Source organism: Alternaria dauci, chromosome 10 (genome assembly GCF_042100115.1).
Source record: "Alternaria dauci strain A2016 chromosome 10, whole genome shotgun sequence".
In the NCBI taxonomy this organism is placed as follows: domain Eukaryota; kingdom Fungi; phylum Ascomycota; class Dothideomycetes; order Pleosporales; family Pleosporaceae; genus Alternaria; species Alternaria dauci.
The window spans coordinates 553561-572337 of NC_091281.1; the positions used below are offsets into that span (position 1 = coordinate 553561).

At 53.4% G+C, this 18777-nt stretch overlaps 5 protein-coding genes across 5 annotated transcripts; 1 reads left to right on the forward strand and 4 right to left on the reverse strand.

The window, feature by feature from the left end:
• Window positions 1-26: 26 nt before the first annotated feature.
• On the reverse strand, window positions 27-847 carry ACET3X_009605 (uncharacterized protein; the record flags this gene model as incomplete). Its single annotated transcript, XM_069455739.1, has 2 exons — window positions 27-391; window positions 442-847. 2 exons carry the CDS (start codon window positions 845-847, stop codon window positions 27-29), a joined length of 771 nt encoding a protein of 256 aa, XP_069302438.1.
• A 5000-nt stretch (window positions 848-5847) lies between these two features.
• ACET3X_009606 (uncharacterized protein) lies at window positions 5848-7114 on the reverse strand (the record flags this gene model as incomplete). The annotated part of the gene is made up of 4 exons (XM_069455740.1): window positions 5848-6086; window positions 6168-6575; window positions 6626-6984; window positions 7038-7114. The coding sequence occupies 4 exons, from the start codon at window positions 7112-7114 to the stop codon at window positions 5848-5850; spliced, it is 1083 nt and encodes a 360-aa protein (XP_069302439.1).
• A 219-nt stretch (window positions 7115-7333) lies between these two features.
• ACET3X_009607 (uncharacterized protein) lies at window positions 7334-8744 on the reverse strand (the record flags this gene model as incomplete). The annotated part of the gene is made up of 3 exons (XM_069455741.1): window positions 7334-8452; window positions 8506-8624; window positions 8672-8744. The coding sequence occupies 3 exons, from the start codon at window positions 8742-8744 to the stop codon at window positions 7334-7336; spliced, it is 1311 nt and encodes a 436-aa protein (XP_069302440.1).
• Window positions 8745-9050: 306 nt separating this feature from the next.
• ACET3X_009608 (uncharacterized protein) lies at window positions 9051-13147 on the forward strand (the record flags this gene model as incomplete). The annotated part of the gene is made up of 4 exons (XM_069455742.1): window positions 9051-9507; window positions 9563-11186; window positions 11237-11353; window positions 11400-13147. The coding sequence occupies exons 1-4, from the start codon at window positions 9223-9225 to the stop codon at window positions 13145-13147; spliced, it is 3774 nt and encodes a 1257-aa protein (XP_069302441.1). The 5' UTR covers window positions 9051-9222.
• Window positions 13148-13590: 443 nt separating this feature from the next.
• On the reverse strand, window positions 13591-18408 carry ACET3X_009609 (uncharacterized protein; the record flags this gene model as incomplete). Its single annotated transcript, XM_069455744.1, has 7 exons — window positions 13591-13600; window positions 13666-14392; window positions 14441-15019; window positions 15990-16116; window positions 16171-17057; window positions 17211-17506; window positions 17852-18408. The coding sequence occupies 7 exons, from the start codon at window positions 18406-18408 to the stop codon at window positions 13591-13593; spliced, it is 3183 nt and encodes a 1060-aa protein (XP_069302442.1).
• Between the last annotated feature and the right edge of the window lie 369 nt (window positions 18409-18777).

An 18777-nucleotide genomic window follows, 5' to 3' on the forward strand; every position in this document is an offset into this window, starting at 1 on the left:
CGTATCCGTGTCGTTGTCGAAACCGCTTAGCAAGAGGCGAGGGGCTCCTTGTAGATGCAAGCCTCGGAAGGACCGGTGGAGACGGACTCGGGCTCGCTGCCGGAGGCGACACCCTTGAACTCCTCGCAGATGACCTCAACGGAGCTGGCGCAGTTGGTCTCGTCGATGGTGGCAGTGTCACCGAAGTTGGGGTTGATGCCAGCAAGGAGCTTGCCGTTGGAGGCCTTGACGTTCTTCATGATGACGTGGCGCTCAGCGGACTGCTTGCAGTTACCGCAAGACCTGTACAGCTTGCCGAAGTCGTCGACGGTGAAGCCGTCAACAGTGACGGTACCAGCGCCGTTCTGCTGGATGACCTTGTCCTCGGCTCCGGTAGCACCACCGCCAATGACTAAAGGATGTTAGCACAGCTCAGAGCAGATGTATCTCGAAAGTTCTTACCAGTAGCGTCACCGTCCTTCTTGAGAGAAAGAGCGTCCTCGCAGACAGCGACCCACCAGACGTTCTCGATGGTGCAGCTGCCCTCGCAGTGGACTCCCTCAATCTGGTCCTCGCCGATGATGGCGTTCTTGAGAGTAGCACCATCCTTGAGGATGAAGACGGCATCGGAGTCACCGCCCTCAGCTTGACCAGTGCAGGAGACGCCACGACCGTAGGTCTTAAGACCACCGTCAAAAGTGCCAGTGATCTCCTGGGCCTCCTTGAGGGTCTCAGTGCCAGCAGAGGCTGGGATAGGAAGGCTAGCACGCTTGTTCACGTTGAAAAAGTTCCTGGGAGCGGACTTGGCTGGGCCGGCCGAGACGGCAACGGCGAAAGCGATGATGGAAGCAGCGACGGAGGCCTTCATGTTGATGGTTGGATTGGTTGGGGCTGAAAAAAGCTGGATAGTTGGTGAATGAAGAGTGTAACGTTGGGTTCGACTAGCGAATGTGATGCTTCAAGCAAAAGATTGTAAAAGAAGTGGAAAGATGGAAGGACTGTGAAAGACTGTTGGCTCGATGTTGAGTGCCGTCTTCTGGGTGCGTCTTCCACTCCCTCTTATACAAACCCGAGGTCCGCAGAGCCCCATACCCGACAACTTCTCGATGCATGCCAACGGGTGAACCGCGGAATCATGCACCATGCAAGTAAGGCGAAATCGCGGATAGAGTGAACCCACATGGTCCTGTCCAGCCTCGCGGATGCATGAAACTGTGGTTTGCCACCAAGATGGGAAAGACAAGGGTCGATCGCCATGCCATCGGACGTTTCTGGGTCCCGGTCTTGGCGATTATGCTCATTTGTTCGAAACACGACACACTGGGGTAGTCCCAGACTTCGCCTATCGTGATCCGCACGGTTTGTGCCTGTTTCGCCTTATTGTGCCAAGAGAGAAGCGTTTCAAAGGAGTGGACCGGAATTCCCTCCAATCGCAAAGGTACCGCAGAAGCGTGCGTGTGCCTAGCATTGAGATTTGTGTACGCTAATCGTGTTCTACAGCATGTCAACGGTTTAATGTTTTTGACATCTAAGAAGGTTGCGGTTACATCTGTCAAGTCGGTAGAGCCTCTTTGCACAACCAAAGCATGAAGCAGTGAGCCTTGTCGGACGTCATATCTACAACATGCACTGGGTTTGATGATTGGAACACAAATAGCACGACTGGTAGACTTGTTTATTCTCCACTGTAGACGTATCCTGGCGCGACAGGATAGTGCTTGAGTGGTGGAAACAACGATTCAGTGCCGCTATTCAAGCACAAGGAGTAGAAGCGCTTCTGGTTGTGATCAACGTCGTCACGTTTCTAATGTATTGATTCTACGTGCATCCATGAGCGCGAGAGGACCGGTGACATCAAGCCGCCTGATAATGCGCGCGGTTTTGGGCGTTGTCCCTGCCGTCAAAACGCGATTCTGCTCCACAAGTAGGTCCGGGCTTGGTTTCAATCAGGTAAAGCGGAGATTTAGTAGCGCAGCTGAGGCGCCGGTAGGGAGGATAGTGGAGAGAAGGATGCGGGTGTGTCGTAAGCCGATTGCTTGGCGTGTGAACCAAGGGGTGGGAAAGCTTGTGTGTGCGACTTTGACAACGAGGCTGCAGTGCAACCCACTGACTCGAAGGGTCCACACCACCTCGTCGACAACGCCTCTAGAGATGAGGACGCGTATCTCTTCTATTCTCGAACAGGCTCTGGACCGTACAGCGAACATCGATGGCCTGAGAGGCACGACTCACCTGGCGCAGCAAATTCGAGAGGCAAACAGCACACCGAAATGAGAGGGCATGCATGAATCAATCGTTTGACATTGTTGAGGTGGGATCTTGGGCGCCACGCCCACCGGGCAAGACCTTTTCCAAGGTGGTGAAACGGACCACCCCCGACATGCCGCCTCCCAAACTCGATGGCTGTGGGTAGCCTTCCTGACACCGCCATCAACGGCGAAGAATGCCGGCGCGCTCTACTCTTTCCAGAACACCATTTCCATAGAGTTAGCGCATGCAAATATCGAACCATCGGATGTAATTGCTCTTCCGTCAAGCATTGCCGATGCACTGCACGATGGGCAAGCCACAAGCTCCTGGAAAAGACCACAATGTGGTACGTGAGACGATCTGTGGCAGCACAAGCGTGGCTCGGGCCGTGGCTGAGGTGGCGCAAGTGGCGTGCGCCCCGCTTTAATCGAGTCTAATCGGGGCTTTATTCTGACCGTTACAAGCACCATTGCTTTCTCTCCAGATTATGCACGTTTGTCTACGACCCGACCGTTGGCAGTGCGTAGGAAAAGGAAAATGAAGTTTGGCGCCTTTTGTTGAAGACATCTAGACCTCTAGATTGCCCGGTGCCGTCATTGTCATACTACTTACGGAGATGAAGCGCCGAAGTCGATTGGCACGGCGCAATACCTTAAGACTTGTGGGCCGGCCGCATGCTGCGGATTTCAGAAGTCTGACTGTTCTTGACAATTGTGTTCTACGCGGAAACGACTGCCCTACTGCCTCGGCTGCAGTCATGCCATTCGCGCCATCTGGTGGCTGTGTCCCTTGGGATCCGATGAAAACTTCTCAAAGTAATCATTCTGGCAGGCGTGCCATCCACGCTCACTCAATTCTACTCAGCGCTGTCGGCTGAGTTGTCGCTATCAAATCTGACACAGTGTCACTATACAGGACCGTATCTGCGATGTCGAACACACGAGAAAACATATTGTTGTCGACTGGCTACTCTGCTTCGTCTTCTCCCCGATCCACCTGCTTGGCAGATTGTCCTTGGCCATCCGAAACAAATCCGTAGACGTCCTCACAAAACCCTTGGTCGCCGAATGCGCGGCTGCCACGACGCTCTGTAGTTCTCGGTGAGTTTTTCGTGGTGGAGGACCAAAGTCGACGTCCGTACAGATCCGACGATGTTGGAGAATGGCGCAACTGGGTGGATCATGGGCTCAGTACGAACTAACTCGAATTACTGCAAGAACCTCTTGGCCGTCCTAGTGAAGGAAGGTTCCGCCCGAACCAAGATCCAGGTAAGGCAACGATACACCTTTCTGGTACAATCACTAACTCAACTTAGTCGAAGCATGCCCACATTGCCATTCGCGTTGCCGGAGCTACCTTCACGAAATGACACCATCGGATAGCGCATGTCTGCATGCGGTGACGGTGACTTGCGTTTAATCGCTGATCGCTACCCGGCCAAACGGAAGTGAATTACGATTTGCATCGTGGGAAACACACCTGACAAACTCGTACGGCCGGATGACTTATACGGTAACTGCGACGGGACTGGGTTCTGGCTGGAAAGACACATCCGAGAGATGTGGAGGATGCGCATAGTAAAGATCTTCACGCACTGTAGCGGTCCGATACAGTCAGTTGACTTCGGCCATCCAAGATCTCTATCCCGATGGGGTTCTGATTATAAATTCGAGCATCTGCGTTGGCGCATGATGCTATACTTTGGCCAATATGTACTCCATCTATTTGTGATGTTACACCGCAAAGTACCATATCGCTCGTTAATTTTGCGATCTAAAAGGACACACAAACGAAACGGATCGCTCGAATGAGAGCAAACCCGACCACATACGTAGATGTTTGTAAGGGATCAATAGGTACACCGAATGCGAACTGCGATTACCAAGCCACCACTCTCGTCTTTGATTCTCCATCCTTCTTCCTGTATCTGCGCTCGCATCCTGAAGATCTGATTGTAGCCACTATGAGATGAACTCTAGGAAACCATTCCATTCCCTGGTTAAACCTAAGGATTAAACTCACTCTCCAAGACCCCTCCACAAACCCCCGTCAAACAAACAACCAACGCCTGATAATAAACACTCCCCGTACTAGCACAGTTCTCATACAGATCCCCGCCCGCATAATAACAATTCCCAATCGCCGCATTCGGGCTCGTAACCGTATCAACAAGAACACCATAGTCGCCCGTGTAGTCCTTGTTATTCACTTCGGCACCGCAGTCGCCAGAAAATGTACCCGCGGATTTGACAATGCGCATGGTGGAGGGGCATCCGGGGACTTGTAGATCGCAGAAGTTGTTGTTGGTCCAGTCTTTCCATTCGGAGACGCTGGCGTCGGCTGAGGTGCCTGCGTTGCAGAAGTCGGAGGTTGTGAAGCCGGAATCTTGTCCGGGGATGTCTGTGGGGATAGAGGTGGTTATTTACAGTGACTTTTTAAGTGGCGAGATGGGAGTGCGAACGGCTTTGTGCTGGATTCGCGATGATGATGAAACTTACTCGTACTAATCCATGTCCCTGTTACTCCTAGCTGTCCTGGTGTCTGAAAAGTACCACCAAGCTGTTGACCAGAATATTTTCCTATGACAAAGTCTGCGACGGCAGGCGCAGAGAAAAGACCCAATATGGGAAAAGCTTTGAGTTGTGAAGTCCTCATCTTAGGAGTGGTGAGAGTCGGACAAAAAGTGAATATTTCGATAATTCGTTCGATATCAAAGTTGACAAGTCCTAGAAAAGATTTATCGTTGATGCGTATGTCTCTCTGTCTTTTTGGATCACTGTGACCTACTTATGTGTTTGTTCTCTCCCTGGCCTGATCCACTCTCTTGATCAAAGCTCATCGCGATCGATCAACTGCTTCGTGATTGCTGTCAAAGTCATGCAATGACGTTAGCACAGGCATACCAAGTGGAACAGTTCTTTCATCTAGGACCCGAAGGATGCACTTAATGCCACCTAAAAGAAGTTGTACGTGTGAGTTGTGGGTACATTGGATGCCGCAAGCCCGTGATCAACACTTGTACTTGTAAGAAAAGCTACGCAATCGCTGCAAGATCTTGCTTTCGGCGCCGAAGCAGTCAGACCTACTGTCCTATCATACAATGCTCTACTTGTTTATTCAGGGTGAGAATTGAACGCCTAATACGGATATCTCCGCGTCGTGGAGAACATCCAGTTGCAAACTATGAGACTGGGGGCCTGGAGATGTGGAGAAACGTGGTACGCCTGGTTCCGCCTCGCCGACGTCCTGGTGTGCCGCTAAACATATTTGAGAATGCTGTGCGACGCGAAGGAACTCGTAGACCTGAGTGGCGCTTCGCATCAATAGTGGAGAGGAAGTGACAAAAGGTCATCGCTTATGCCATGTTGATATATCTGGGATCTTGACCAGAGTGTGTTTGATGGAGGTGGACCAACAAAAGGAACTGGTTCACAAAGCACGATATCTGAGGCAGACTACATATCCTTCCATCAGAAATGTTATCATCTATTTGCGATTTTGTAGTAGACATAGCATCAGACCTCCTGTTGCATTGGCACATGCTGTGGCCAACCACTTTTCGGTCATGATCAGTCACCAACCCTTGTTTGAGGCATTCGCGAGTAAGTGTTCTCCAGTCTATCGTCCCACCGGGCCAGTGCTGTTGGCACCGCCAGTCCTCCTTGATGACTTTCCTCCGAGCGAAAAGTTGCCCAGGCCTCGCGGACCAAGACCACTGGCAACTGGCTGTCTAGTCATCGGTGAGTTATGGTACGAGGAACCAATATCCTGACTCAAATATGGAGGTTGACGTGAGCCGCCAAGGACCGGAAGTTGACTTTTATGGGCTTGTGCAGGTGTCCCGACTGCAGCAGAATCTTCACTTCGTTAGCGTGTGATGCTTTCAAGGTAGCCGTAGCTGTAGGATGGTCCAATGCAACTAGAGGGGAGCGACTCACGACCGGTACTGTTCCTGCCACCTAAACCCCGTCTCTGTAATTGTGGATTGAATGGGGGCCCGATGTGGATGCCACCCTGCTGATGCCGTCCACTGTTTTCAGAACTCCTACTGACGTCTCTATTGTGCATCCTGCCAACCCCGGCTTGTTGGGACATGTTTATCTGATTGTAGTTGGCCGTTCCCGTCCGCGTGCCGGGGAGACGGTCGATGAAACGGTCTCCTCGGGCAGCCCGGAGCGTGTACGCGGCTTCGTCGCCAGCAGCTTGGGCTACGTGGGTCAAGTTGACCTGCCCCTTTAGTGCTTGATAGCGAGCTTGTAATTGCTGATGCGCTTTGGTCTTTTGTGTGTAAGCTTCCGCAAGTTCAATATTCTTGATTTCGAGAGCCTCTTGTTCGGCTTGCATAGCTGCACAACTATAAGTATGAGGCATGAAGATAGGGCGAAGGCTTGTATACTCTGCATCTTGCCTTGCAAAGCCTTGATCTGCGCGTTTGCGTCGTGGATGAGCTGATCCATCTGTTGGCTGAGCGTATCATACTTGTCAGTTAAGCCCTTGGCGAGGTGCTCTTGGTAGATGATCTCTTGCGACGTCTGATAGCTATGAAAAGCTAAGGCGCGGCTGGCGCATTCCATGATGATGGTCGGACTTAGACCACTGAGTACCGACGTCTTGTAGTCTTCCGATGGGCTGAGGCCTGCAACAACCACATCGTCAGGGTTGTGTAGCGATGCGTTGCATGCTGGACAGGTTCGATGCGCATTCGTAGACCTCGACAGCCCAGTAGTATCCGCGCAGTCGCTGCAGAAGACATGGCTGTTTGCAGTCGTCAGCGATCAGAGGGCAAGAAGCGGGTGATGTGAACAAACCTGCAAGTGGTGACTACGGCACGCTCGTGCAACCGCTTTCGACACTTGAGGTCGTTGCACCGCAGAACGAACTCCATGGCGTACTGACGTTGTTGGGTGTAGGAAGTTTCGAATCGGGCGGATGGAGAAAGCACGATGTTGACGCGGTAGCACGTGGACGACTCCCTGAGGCAAGAGCAACCCACCCCAGTGTAAAGTTTGTGCATTTCATATCCTAGAAATGTGGTATCTCGCTGCGCACGCAATGAACAAGCAAAAGTGTATGATGACGGCCGCCTTTACTCTCGCAATTGGGACTACCGGTCATCCTTGTCAGGCTTCCGCCGTTGTCTTGTGCTCTTTTTTCCAGCCACGGCTGTGTCATCTTCCTCTTCATCCCGGCCCTTTGCAAGATCCTGCTCGAGACCCCACTCCTCATTGTCATACCAATCCTCGCCATCGCTCATTTCTCCTACATGTGCTTCCGCCTTGGACCATTTGTAAACGTCTCGCCGCATGCGGTCGGCCTGCAATAGACCCTGGTACAGATCTGAGGTTATGCGTGCAACCTCCTCCTGCTTTTGTACGTAGGCCATGAGAAGCATGCGTGTTTCCTCGGCCTCGTTGGGCGGGAGACCAAAGTCGCGATCCGGCAGCGAGTCTGAGGGATGTATAAAGTGAGGATGTATCGCGCCAACACCACTCGCGGGTGAATGAGGCGGGGAAGGGGTGGAGGCTGCCGCCTGAGCTCGTCTTCGCGTCGTCATTCTATGCGCCGTCTGTTGCGACGCGGTATCAGACGCGTCGTCGGGCGTTCCGTCTCCATTCTCTTGCGCCTGCTCTGCGTCGCCAATGTGTGTTCCGTTTGTTGCAGCATGTGCGCCATTGACCTTCTCGCCATTGATCTCAGACTGTCGGCTAGTGCCATTTAGCTGACCTGCGTCCTCCATGTCTACGTCATGGAGACTTTCTGTGCTGTCCTGCATTTCGGCATCATGCGTCTGCTGCTGCTCCTCTTCATCCATGTGTCCGTTTGCGCTATCGATCCACGACTCTTGGAAGGGCGCCCCGGCCATAGCCGACAGAGCATCTGGCGCAAATGTAGAGTCGCCCTGAAGCTTTACGAATAAACTCTTTGCCCGCGCGTTGGTGACGTGCTCTTTTCGCGAGAGAGCTCCGGCTTCGTTGGCGAGGTCTGTGAGGTGTCGAGAGGAATATGCCACGCTCAGGGCAGGATGGTTGGGTAGGTCGGCGGCCGACGTGAGCGGCGCAAGAAGACTCTCCAGCTGTATGTTGCCGTATGGATTCTCTTCGACAGGCTCGACATGTTCCTCGTCGTCGTACTCGTCGTCGACTTCGACAATGTCGCCGTCCGGATCGTATCGCGGAGGGTTGCGCTGCAGGATAGATCTGTAGTAGCCGGCGTGCTCGATGCGCTGGGAGGCGTCAGTCTGCGATGGGCGCCCACGTAGTATAGCTCGAAACGCACCTTCTTGTAGGGTCGCGGGTCAGACAGGAAGTCCGGGTCGCTAGCGCGCGCATAGTGGACTTTGCGCCTCAAATCCTGCTTGTTGCTACTGAAGGGCGTCTCGGAGTCTTCTGTGTCGGCTGCGCGGTGTTAGCTGGGCACTGTGCCGAGGCAAATGCAACCGTACAATCGTCCTTGTTCAGCATCTTCCGCTTCATGCTGAAGATGGTGTCGAGTATCTGCTGCTGCTGGCCCGCCATGGCGTCGACGGCGTCTGGCCAGCGCGAGCGGAAAGTGGGTGGAGAGACGGAGTGTGGAGAATATGCGCGTCCAGCTGGCACAAGAGCGCGGTGGGCTGCTGGGGGGGTTGCGGGGTAGGAAGACGCGTGAAGACAGGGCGAGACGGCTCGAGTACGGAAGTGAGGTATTGGAGAGCTTGTGCCTGTGTGGAGGAATCGTTTGGCGGAGAGAAGATGCATGACAGGGTTCCAGCTAGCGTCATCCCTCCCGCGATTCACACGCCTAGGCATGTGTCGACTGCCCATGACATGGGCCTGCCAGCAATCTTGACACTGTCTTCGCACGCCCACAAACACGTCTGGTCCCGCCAATTCGGGACGACGACTCGCAGCCAAACTCGCGCCTCGCTTTGCTGTCTGACGTGCAACGAGCAAATCCAATCCCGCAGCACCTCCGCCCTCCCCTCCCCATGGAGCGCTAACCTGGGCGCGTGGAGACATGGACGCCTACCCATCCGACTTTGTAGTCCACAACCTGCCCTTTGTTGTCCTCTCGGGCCTAGCAACTAGCAAGGAAGTCGACCCCCCTCCACCCGTCCACCATGTGCTTCCCGGCCGAGCTGTCACAAGCATCAGCTCAGACCTACCCCCCGTACAAGGCGACCGCGCAAACGAGCTGCTCCAAGAGTTCCTAAGCGCAGACGGAACCAATGCGCCCTGGAACGCGCGCGACTTTAGCCGTCGGGGCATCACACATGGCTTCAGAATACGGAGTGTAGGCAGGGTACAGGCGCCTGCGAACATGCCACGGGAAGGAGCCTTGGGCTGATGTTTGCTAGAACTTCCAATTGCCACCGAAAAAGGCAGATGCGCCCTCCATCTCCGAGACCACTCCGCCAGGCAGTCCCACCATCGCAGCCGCAACATCGTGGGTCCTGCATTCGCCCATATCACCCCTCTCCCCGGCATCTTCCTCCTTCCCCGACGGTGTCATCGCTCCTGCCTGGGTCGCAAAGCACCAGCACTACGTGCCTTCCGTCTTCATCTCCTTCTTCAACTTCACCACCGATCCCATTACAAACAGCCTGCACGATAACCAGCTGAAGACGGACATCAACAAGATCAAGGGCCAGATACAAAAGTCAGACCATCGCACAAGATACGTCGTTGTATTGTTGAGTGATAAGACTATCATCGAGGCACCAGATATCGAGGACCGCTTGGCGGTGATACGGCGGGCTACTGGCCTGGATCCAAAGACTTCACTCTTCTTCCTGCCTCCAAGGACGTCGCGCGTCGAACTCCAAGCCTTCGTTACGTCCATTCTGGCCATACTACAACCCGTCTGCGTCGAGTACTACCGAGACCTTACCAAGCATGCGCGAAGGAAGAAGGGACGAGGCACCATCCCTCCACCAACAGCTCCGCCTACGCGCGGAACATCACAGACGCTGTCGTATCCCGGGTGGGGCGTCCGCTACGACTTCAAGCTGGGTATACTCGCTGAGTTCCGCCAGGAGATGGATGCTGCCCAGCGGCACTACAGCACTGCTTTGGAAGCCTTGTTCGGCGCAGAAGGCTTGTTTGAAACCACGGCGAGCTGGTCTCCAAGGTGGGATGAGATACGCTTGTTAGCAGATGTCATTGCACTGCGACACATCCGGTGCCAGCTATGGAACAATTTTCCCACCTCTGCTGTCCAGTCATGGTTGCGATACAAGTACAGGCTGCAAGACGTGCTCGATCGCCGCGGCAAGGGTAGCAACAACTACGGATGGCAAGCCTGGGAGTCTACGTGGGCCCAAGCTATGGCTGAGATTGTTAGACGGACAGAGTTGCCGATCTTCAACATAAGGGACCCTTCATCAGATCCGGATCCCTTGACAGATTTCCCGGGCGCATTATACTCCCAGCCCGAGAAACAGTTTCCGGTAGGAGAAAGGCTGCCGCCATGGGAACTGCTACATCATGCTGGGTATTGGCACAAGATTGCTAGCGACCATGCGAAGAGGCGTTATATTCTCGCCAGGGAGATGCCAGAAGAAGACCGAACGCCGCCGGGCATGTCGCCTGCTGCTAAAGTGTCTGCCCGGAACCAGATATACGATCACTATCTCGTACCACATCCTCATGAAGAGTATCCTATACCTGGTATTGGCAATGGATTTGAACATTGGAAAGACATCTCAGGCAAGCTGAATAATGCAATTGCCGAGTTCAAAGCTCGAGGACAGCATCGGAAAGTAGATCAGATGCAGCTTGAGGTGGCTCGGACGTTGCTACACGTAAGGAGGTTCGACGATGCCTTCAAAGTACTACGGCCACTCTGGGAGACGATGGCTTGGCGGAAAGAAGGTTGGTGGAGCCTAGCCTCAGAAGTAGTATGGGCCCTCCATGAATGCGCCTTGCGAACACAAGATCGAGAAACATATGTTGCAACAGAATGGGAACTTTACAGTCAAAGTCAGTATTCTTTAGCTACGTATATAACAACATTGACTAACACCAACCAGCAATTCCTGGCAAGACAAAGTATAAATACGATTTGATGACATGTCTGGACGTATTCCCAGACGCAGCAGCTGACAAGGTGAGCGTGAGTCTGAACGCCAAAGACCACATGTCTCCTTGTACGTACGCAACTCTTGTCGAATACGTGCAACACTGACATTACAGTGTCGACAACCTTTGCCTTTGCCGAAGCTGAGGGTAATGTCGGTGAACCACTTCGCTCACAGCTCGCAATCACCTCGAATGCTCGCCCAGGCTCTGCTCCTGTCACATTGTCGTTTATCCAATACCAGTTCAACGGCGGCTTGGCTGAAGTTCGGCTGACTCACGAGGCCGATGGAGAATCTTCCGGGAGTGCCTCAAAAATGCAATCTTGCACATTAGAGGAAACCCACTCCACCACTGGAAAGCCACGTTGGGCTGGAACAGCCGACCTGACGCTTCATCCAGGACAGACAAAGGTTTACAGCTTCCCACTCGTTTTCCGTGAGTCAGGAGATGTAGACATTGCGGCATGCGTTTTCGGTGTCAGCACAGACAAATTTGAACTTGCCTGCTCAGACACGGATCCGGAGACTCCAGCTCGTCCCGTGTGGTGGATCAAGTCGGATGCCAAGATCAAGTCAAGGACGCTGAAGCATGGATCTAGCATGTCTGTTCACATATTACCCAAACCACCCAAGATGGAGATCAATCTACCGGACGTTCGCAACCAGTACTACACAGATGAATCAGTAACGTTGGCAATAGAGATCTTGAACCAAGAAGAAGAAGACACCGAGGCAGTCCTCGAGGTGCGACTACTAGGCCGCTCCAAAGATACCCTGAGTTATACGTGGGTCGAGCGTCCAGCAGAGTCCCCGATGAAGGAAGTTCCGCCTGCGCTTGACGGGTCTACTGATGTGGATCTTCCAGGGCATGTCGTAGGAAAACTAGCCCAAGGAGCAAGAACAACGGAGAGAATCCGTTTCACTGCACCTGCAGATCCAGCAGACTATGCCTTGGAAGTCAAAGTGCTATATCATCTCCTCAGCGACCGCGATATACCCATCTCCAAGATCATGGTCGCAGACCTTGTCTTCAACGCTCCTTTCGAAGCAAGCTACGATCTCAACGCACGTGTGCACCCCGATCCATGGCCCAGTTATTTCGAGCTACAAGAAGCAGAGAGCAACGTCAACCCTGAATCGCCTGACGCATTTGGTATAGCACAGAAATGGGGTCTACGAGCGAAAGTCGCGTCTTTTGCCGACGAACAGCTTATTGTCAGCGACCTAGCCGTCGAAGTACACAGCATCCACGGCGGCGCAACCTGCGACGTGACAAAAGAATTCGATATCGAAGAAACCGCCATGGAGCCCCAGATCCTCAGCGAGTGGGGCTTCAGTCTGGATATCCGGAAAAACAATCTCGAAGAGCGTCGCTCCACCGCCCTTGACACCACTCTCAATATTACGTGGAAGCGCACTTCCGATCCGCTTGCCTCCCCGGTCACGTCCTCCCTACCCATCCCACGCATTCAAATCCCGTCTTCCGAACCCCGCGTCCTCGCCTCTTCCCATTTCTCCCCCACAATCGACTCACTTATCCATCTCGACTATGTGCTCGAAAACCCGACGATGCACTTCCTCACCTTTGAACTCGCCATGGAAGCCAGCGAGGACTTTGGTTTCAGCGGACCTAAACTACGGACCCTGCATCTGTTGCCTATGAGCCGGCAGACTGTACGGTACAATTTACTGTCGAATATAGAGGGTGACTGGATCACTCCGAATCTAAAGGTCACGGATCGGTACTTTAACAAGACGTTGAAGGTACAGGGGACGGAGGGGATGAGGGTGGATAAGAAGGGTGTGGGGATTTGGGTGCCTGAGGATGGAGGAAAGGGAGGAGAGGAAGGAAAGGGTGAGTGAGTGGTACTAGGTGAATTGTAGGAAGAGTGAAGTCTTTTCTGAACAAGTAGGGTGAACGTAGCTCGGGTGTGTAGAAATCATGCTTTCTTCTATACGCAGGCGATATTAGTCAAACTCATGATAACCAGGCTCTATTTGTGCACTTGCACCAAGGTGCAAATCACCTGACCCATGCATTGCCTCATCAATGATTCAACCATCCAAAACGCCCAAGCACCTTAGGCCAAGCCTCATATATTTCCTCTTGCCCATCACTCCATCACAAAGTATCTATCTTCATCCAGAACCCCTAACCTGCGTCACCGGATCCCTCCCCGGTATTTCATTCCGATACAGATCCTCATCCTGTTCGTGACGCGGTATCCGCAGTGTTGTAGTCTCCTCCTCCTCCTCCTCCTCCTCCCCTCTGGCGGTTGTGGTATGTAGCATTAAAGTTGTAGTATCTATATTGTTCTGAAATCTCATCAGTTATTAGAGACTCGTCACTGATGGGTGCTAGGGGAGGAGTGTGGGCATACTGTGGTGGTTCATCGCCCGAGTAGAGTGGTTGTTCCAAGTCGGTGGCTGCGTGGGAGAGGATTGTGGGATCGATTGGGGGAATTTGCGTTGTCGAAGGGGCTTGTTGGGGTTGTGATGATGGTTGTTGGTGGAGATTGGCTTGTGGTGTGGACGTGGTGTTTCCCGTCTGCTGTTGGGCCCCATCGACTTCGACAATCTTGTCCTCTTGCACTCTTACTTCGCGGTCCCGTAGACGACGCATGAGCCCCAGAAACTGGGAGTTTTGGAACTTTTCGCTTGTATTGTCTGCAACGCGCTCTAGCAGTCGCCCTGCTGTCGCAGCCATCTCGTCATCGTCGTTCTTGCGGGGCTGTTCTTGCTTTTGTTCTTCCTCGGGTTTCTGTTCCATCCGCTGCATTACCGGTTCCGGTGTGCTCATATAGCCTGCCGCTTCCAGCTCCTGCCATATCTGCTCTTCACTCATCGCCACCCGTGAGCCTAGTGGGTATTGCGACATGAGGCGCTGATTGATTGCTACGATGAGCTTCTCGGCTCGAGTTTTGACTTCTTGAGGGGCATCGCGGTTTACAATTCTTTGAAGAGAGTCGACAATCCATTTGCCCTCATTTGCATCTTGCACTAGAGTACCGGTCTGTTCCATGTTCGCCATGTCTTCGAGGTATGCGACCGCTTCGTCGGTTCGTCCAAGGCCGGTTTCGCTCCAGACCTGAATGGCAGAGTAGACAGCTAGAGACACAGTCAGCACTCGTAGCATATTTGACGGACACTACACACCTGGCCGCGTTTCTCGTATCCGTTGAAGAAGAGGATCCATCTCACCCGGCCGGTCTAGGTCCAGCGCCTGTTGCGCTGGCTGTGTGTGTACTTGGTCTGCTTCTGCGACATCCATCATGTCTTGTTGCGCCTGCGCAAAAGCTTGTTCAAAAGCCGCCTCGTCAAAGGCTAAGACATCCTCTTGCGCGCGCTGCTTTCCTTGCGCAATCTCGGATACTTGGGCGTCCTGGAAACCCGGTGTCTGCATGTATGCTTGTCCACCGAATCCGCCCAAGCTGTATCCCGACATGCCTCCGTATGCATTTTGCTGCAGGGCAGGCGCCTGCGCGACCGGGGCCTGCTGCCTCAGGAAGTCCTGATGCCATGCTGATGCCGCGTTCGCCTGCTGCGGCCGCTGCTGCTGGAAGGCCTGTGGAGGTGGACTGCTGACGTTCAGGCGTTGAAAGTCAGCAGCCCAGTCGGGTGCCTGTGGAGCTTGCGCAAACTGAGGAGGAGGAGGTTGTGCGAATCGCGGGCCGAAGTGTTGGAAGTCCTGCGCCGGCACAGGTCGACCGGCTTGAAATGCATCAAACTCGGAATCTAGTGCTCCTGCATTCAGTCCCGGTGATGATCTGAAGCCCTGTTGTCGTTTAGATGTTGCAAGTGCAAGCTTCGGATTTGATTACATACTTGCGCCGGTGAATGTTTGCCGACCAGGCGATCCTGTTGCAGTGTCCGATCGACGGTCGTGTGTTTCTGGAAGTTCTGGAGGGCGTTGGACGGCCCGCAAAGCGTGTCGGCCATGATGAATCAAATAAGAAGAAAAGCCAGAAGGGGTATCAACGCGTGCCTGAAAGGAAATATGCGAGAGAGAGATTGTCGGAGAGTTGAGCTGCGGCGACTGGTCGTCACGTCCCGATGACCAGAAGCCGAGGCTCGATCGCTGATGCGAACCGAACGTCGCCCCACGCGTCAGATGTCAGCCAGAGCCATGACGAATAAGCACGTGCTCAGCCATTCTCTCCTCACTCCTGGAACGGCAGCCGGCGGAAGCCTGTTCCTGATACGTGCGTTGCACAGCTTGAAGCGGGGAGAGTTTTGTAATTAAAATACGTCCTTACCGATCATTGTAGAGCTGTAACGAGGTAGCACAAGACCGGTGAAGAGCTCCATGCCGTTGAGACGTACGAACACGCACAAAATGTTACACACCGCTGCACACAGCTTGGATAGAACGTATTGTATATTTCGTCATCACATTTCTGAAAAAAGCCAAGTTCCCATCCAGGGCTGAGTAAGAGACTGAACCGGAGTGCCCATGTACATGTACCAAAGATAAGAGGGAAGATTGGTATATCTTAGAAAAGAAAGAATCGTAAAGTCAAACACCACACAGACGCTCATGAACCAGCGAAACGCATCCTACCACAACCCTCCCCGATCCCGACCTACCTGAAGAACATCTCCCCCAAGCTGACATTTGTCCTGCTTGACGACTGAGCACCAACAACACTCCTGGACCGAGACCTAGACTTCTTCCTCACAAACGCGTACTCCTTCTTGCCCCTGCTATCGCGACCCTCTGATTCTATAAACAGCTTGCTACCATGATTGGTGCGAAGACGACGAGTGTGCTCGAACAGGATGTCCGTCTCGCGTTGGGACATCTCGCGGAGGACGATGATGTAGTCGGGGTTCTACAGCAGATGTCAGTATTTAATCTTGGGTCATGTCAGTCAGTCAAGACTTACCACATCATATTCGTATGGAATATCGTAGTAATGCAGCGTCTCGACATCGAGATGGCTCCTGTGGATCTTGGCGTATGTTGGCGGCGGAGGTGCAATGGCGATCTGATGGTGATGGTGATGCTGTGGAGGTGGAGGGGGAGGAGCAATCTGATGCAGGGGATGGCTAGGCATCATGCCGGCCTGTAGATGTCTTTCCCTCTCAGGGTTGACGAGCGCCTGAATCTGGTTGTCTTGGAAGCCGAATTGAGAGAGCCTCTTGCGCATCGTCTCCTCAAGCTCCTTCTCCTGTGCCTCCTTCTTCTTCTTGTCCTCTTCTTCCTGTTCTTTTTGCTTTCGCAGAAAGGCTTCGTATTCCTCCTTGTCTTTCTGCTTCTTCGCTTCTTCTTCGAGTCTAATCTTCATCATGAGTTCGTCTCGTGCCCTCTTTTCCTTTTCGGCATCCAAGACCTTCTTGCGCTCGTACTCGAAGATGATGCGATCATGCTCTGCTTGAGCTTCGGCCTCTTCTTTAGCCTTCTTTCGCTGATACTCTTCGACAGCCCGCTGTTGAGCTTCCTTTGCCTCTTGTGCCTGCTTAGCTACCTTGGCTTCGTTCTCAGCGATGATGCGCTTGCGCTCTTCTTCCATAGCCTTCTCTTTGAGTTCACGCTCACGCGCTTCCTTCTCAAGTTTGGCTGTATTCTCGTCAATGATGCGCTGGCGTTCTTCTTGCTCTCGCTTCTTGGTCTTCTCCATTTCGGCGAGAATCTTGTCACGTTGTTCTTCGGCCTCTCGTTGTTCCTTCGCTTGCTTCAACTTGGCCTCGGCGAGTATGCGTTTGCGTTCATCGTCCTGTTCTTTTTGCTCCCTCTCGATCTTGGCTAGGAGCTTCTCGCGTTGTTCCTCGGCTAGCTGTTGTTCTTTGATCTGCTTTATTTTGCTTTCAGCAAGAATCCGCTTACGTTCGTCTTCCTGCTCTCTATGCTCCCTCTCAATCTTGGCTAGGAGCTTATCGCGTTGTTCCTCAGCCAGCTGTTGCTCCCTGGCTTGCTTCATCTTACTCTCAGCAAGAATGCGCTTGCGCTCGTCCTCCTGATCTCTCTGCTCCCTTTCTAGTTTAGCCAGAAGCCTGTCGCGTTGTTCTTCGGCCTCCCTTTGCTCCCTAGACATCTTCGCCCTGTTTTCAGCGATGATAGCAGCACGCTTCTTCTCTTCTTCAATCTCGTGTCGTTCGCGATCTCGTTCCTCCCTCTCTCGCTTCAACTCCCACTCGCGACGCATACTTTCCTCTGCCTTCTTGATTCTTTCCTCTTCTGCCTCGTGCTCTCTTCTGTCCTGGATGAAGTCAAGCTCCACCCTGCGTCTCACCAGTTCTGCCCGTCTATCCATTTCCTCCTCTCGTCGTTCCCTTTCGAGTTTCTCTTCAGCTTCTCGGAGTCGCTGCTGCGATAGTGCCAAGTTCACCTTGTCTTCATAGCCGTGGTCTGGTGAGTGATGACGCCTTTCCCTCTCGAGCTCTTTCTCGGCGTCTCGGAGTCGCTGTTGAGACAGTGCCAAGTTCAGCTTGTCTTCGTAGCCATGGTCCGGTGAGTGATGACGTCTTTCCCTCTCGAGCTCTTTCTCGGCGTCGCGTAGCCGCTGTTGCGAGAGTGCGAGCTTCATCTTGTCCTCGTAGCTGCGGTCCGGCGAGTGATGATGGTACCGCTCCTGTCGCTCCCTCTCAAGCTTATCTTCAAGATCCTTGAGACGTTGCTCAGCGAGTGTCAACTTGATCTTGTCCGCATAGTTTGGCTCGGGTGAGCGTGGGCGCTCATGATACTCGTGCCTAGAGCGCGAACGGTGTTCCTTCTTGAGATCTGCCCTCAGCCCAGCGATCTCATCCTCCAGATCCTCAAATGCACCAGGGATCTTGTGTTCGAGCCGACCACGAGGAACAGCCTCTTGACTCTTTTGCTCAGAGCGCAAGACTGGACGGCTATCGTTGTCCAAGTGGCTGGTGTTGTAGATTGTCACATTGGGGGCGGGCGCGTGACCTTGTGAGCGAGTCCTATGGAGACCGGTCGTGAAGTGCACTTCCGGGGCCAAATATTCGGTCGTGTGGCGACCATAGTCGGGACGATGAAGTGCATCGTCCTGAGTTCTCCGTGGCGGGGTTTTAGGTGCTGGTGGACGGACATGACGGATGTTCAGATGGTCCTTTGTGGTTTTGGAATACCACTCGTCCTCTTCGTAGCTGTCCCACTCGTTCGCCAGCGGCATGGTGGGCGTATGAGTTGGGAAGTCGAGTGAGGATCAAACAAAGTATGTGTACCGTTCAGTGATAAAGAGATCACACGACAGAGCAATCGATTCAAGACCTTTGTGTCTGGTCTCAGTTGCGGCGTGGACAGCGCAGGGCGGGGCGACGAAGAGACGCTGAGGGGCGGCACAGTGGCAGATGTGACACGGTAGAAAGCAGCAGGTAACGTAAGAAGGCAGGAAATTGTCAGCACAAAAGTGCGGCTGCAGTGGAATTTGAAAGAACCCGCCTTCATGCTACATTTGGGGGCTGAAATGCTCGCGATGCAGCTAGTCATCAGGCAGCTGCCGCCAGGGCTGAGGCCGGGGTCTCTCATGCGCTGGGTCTGC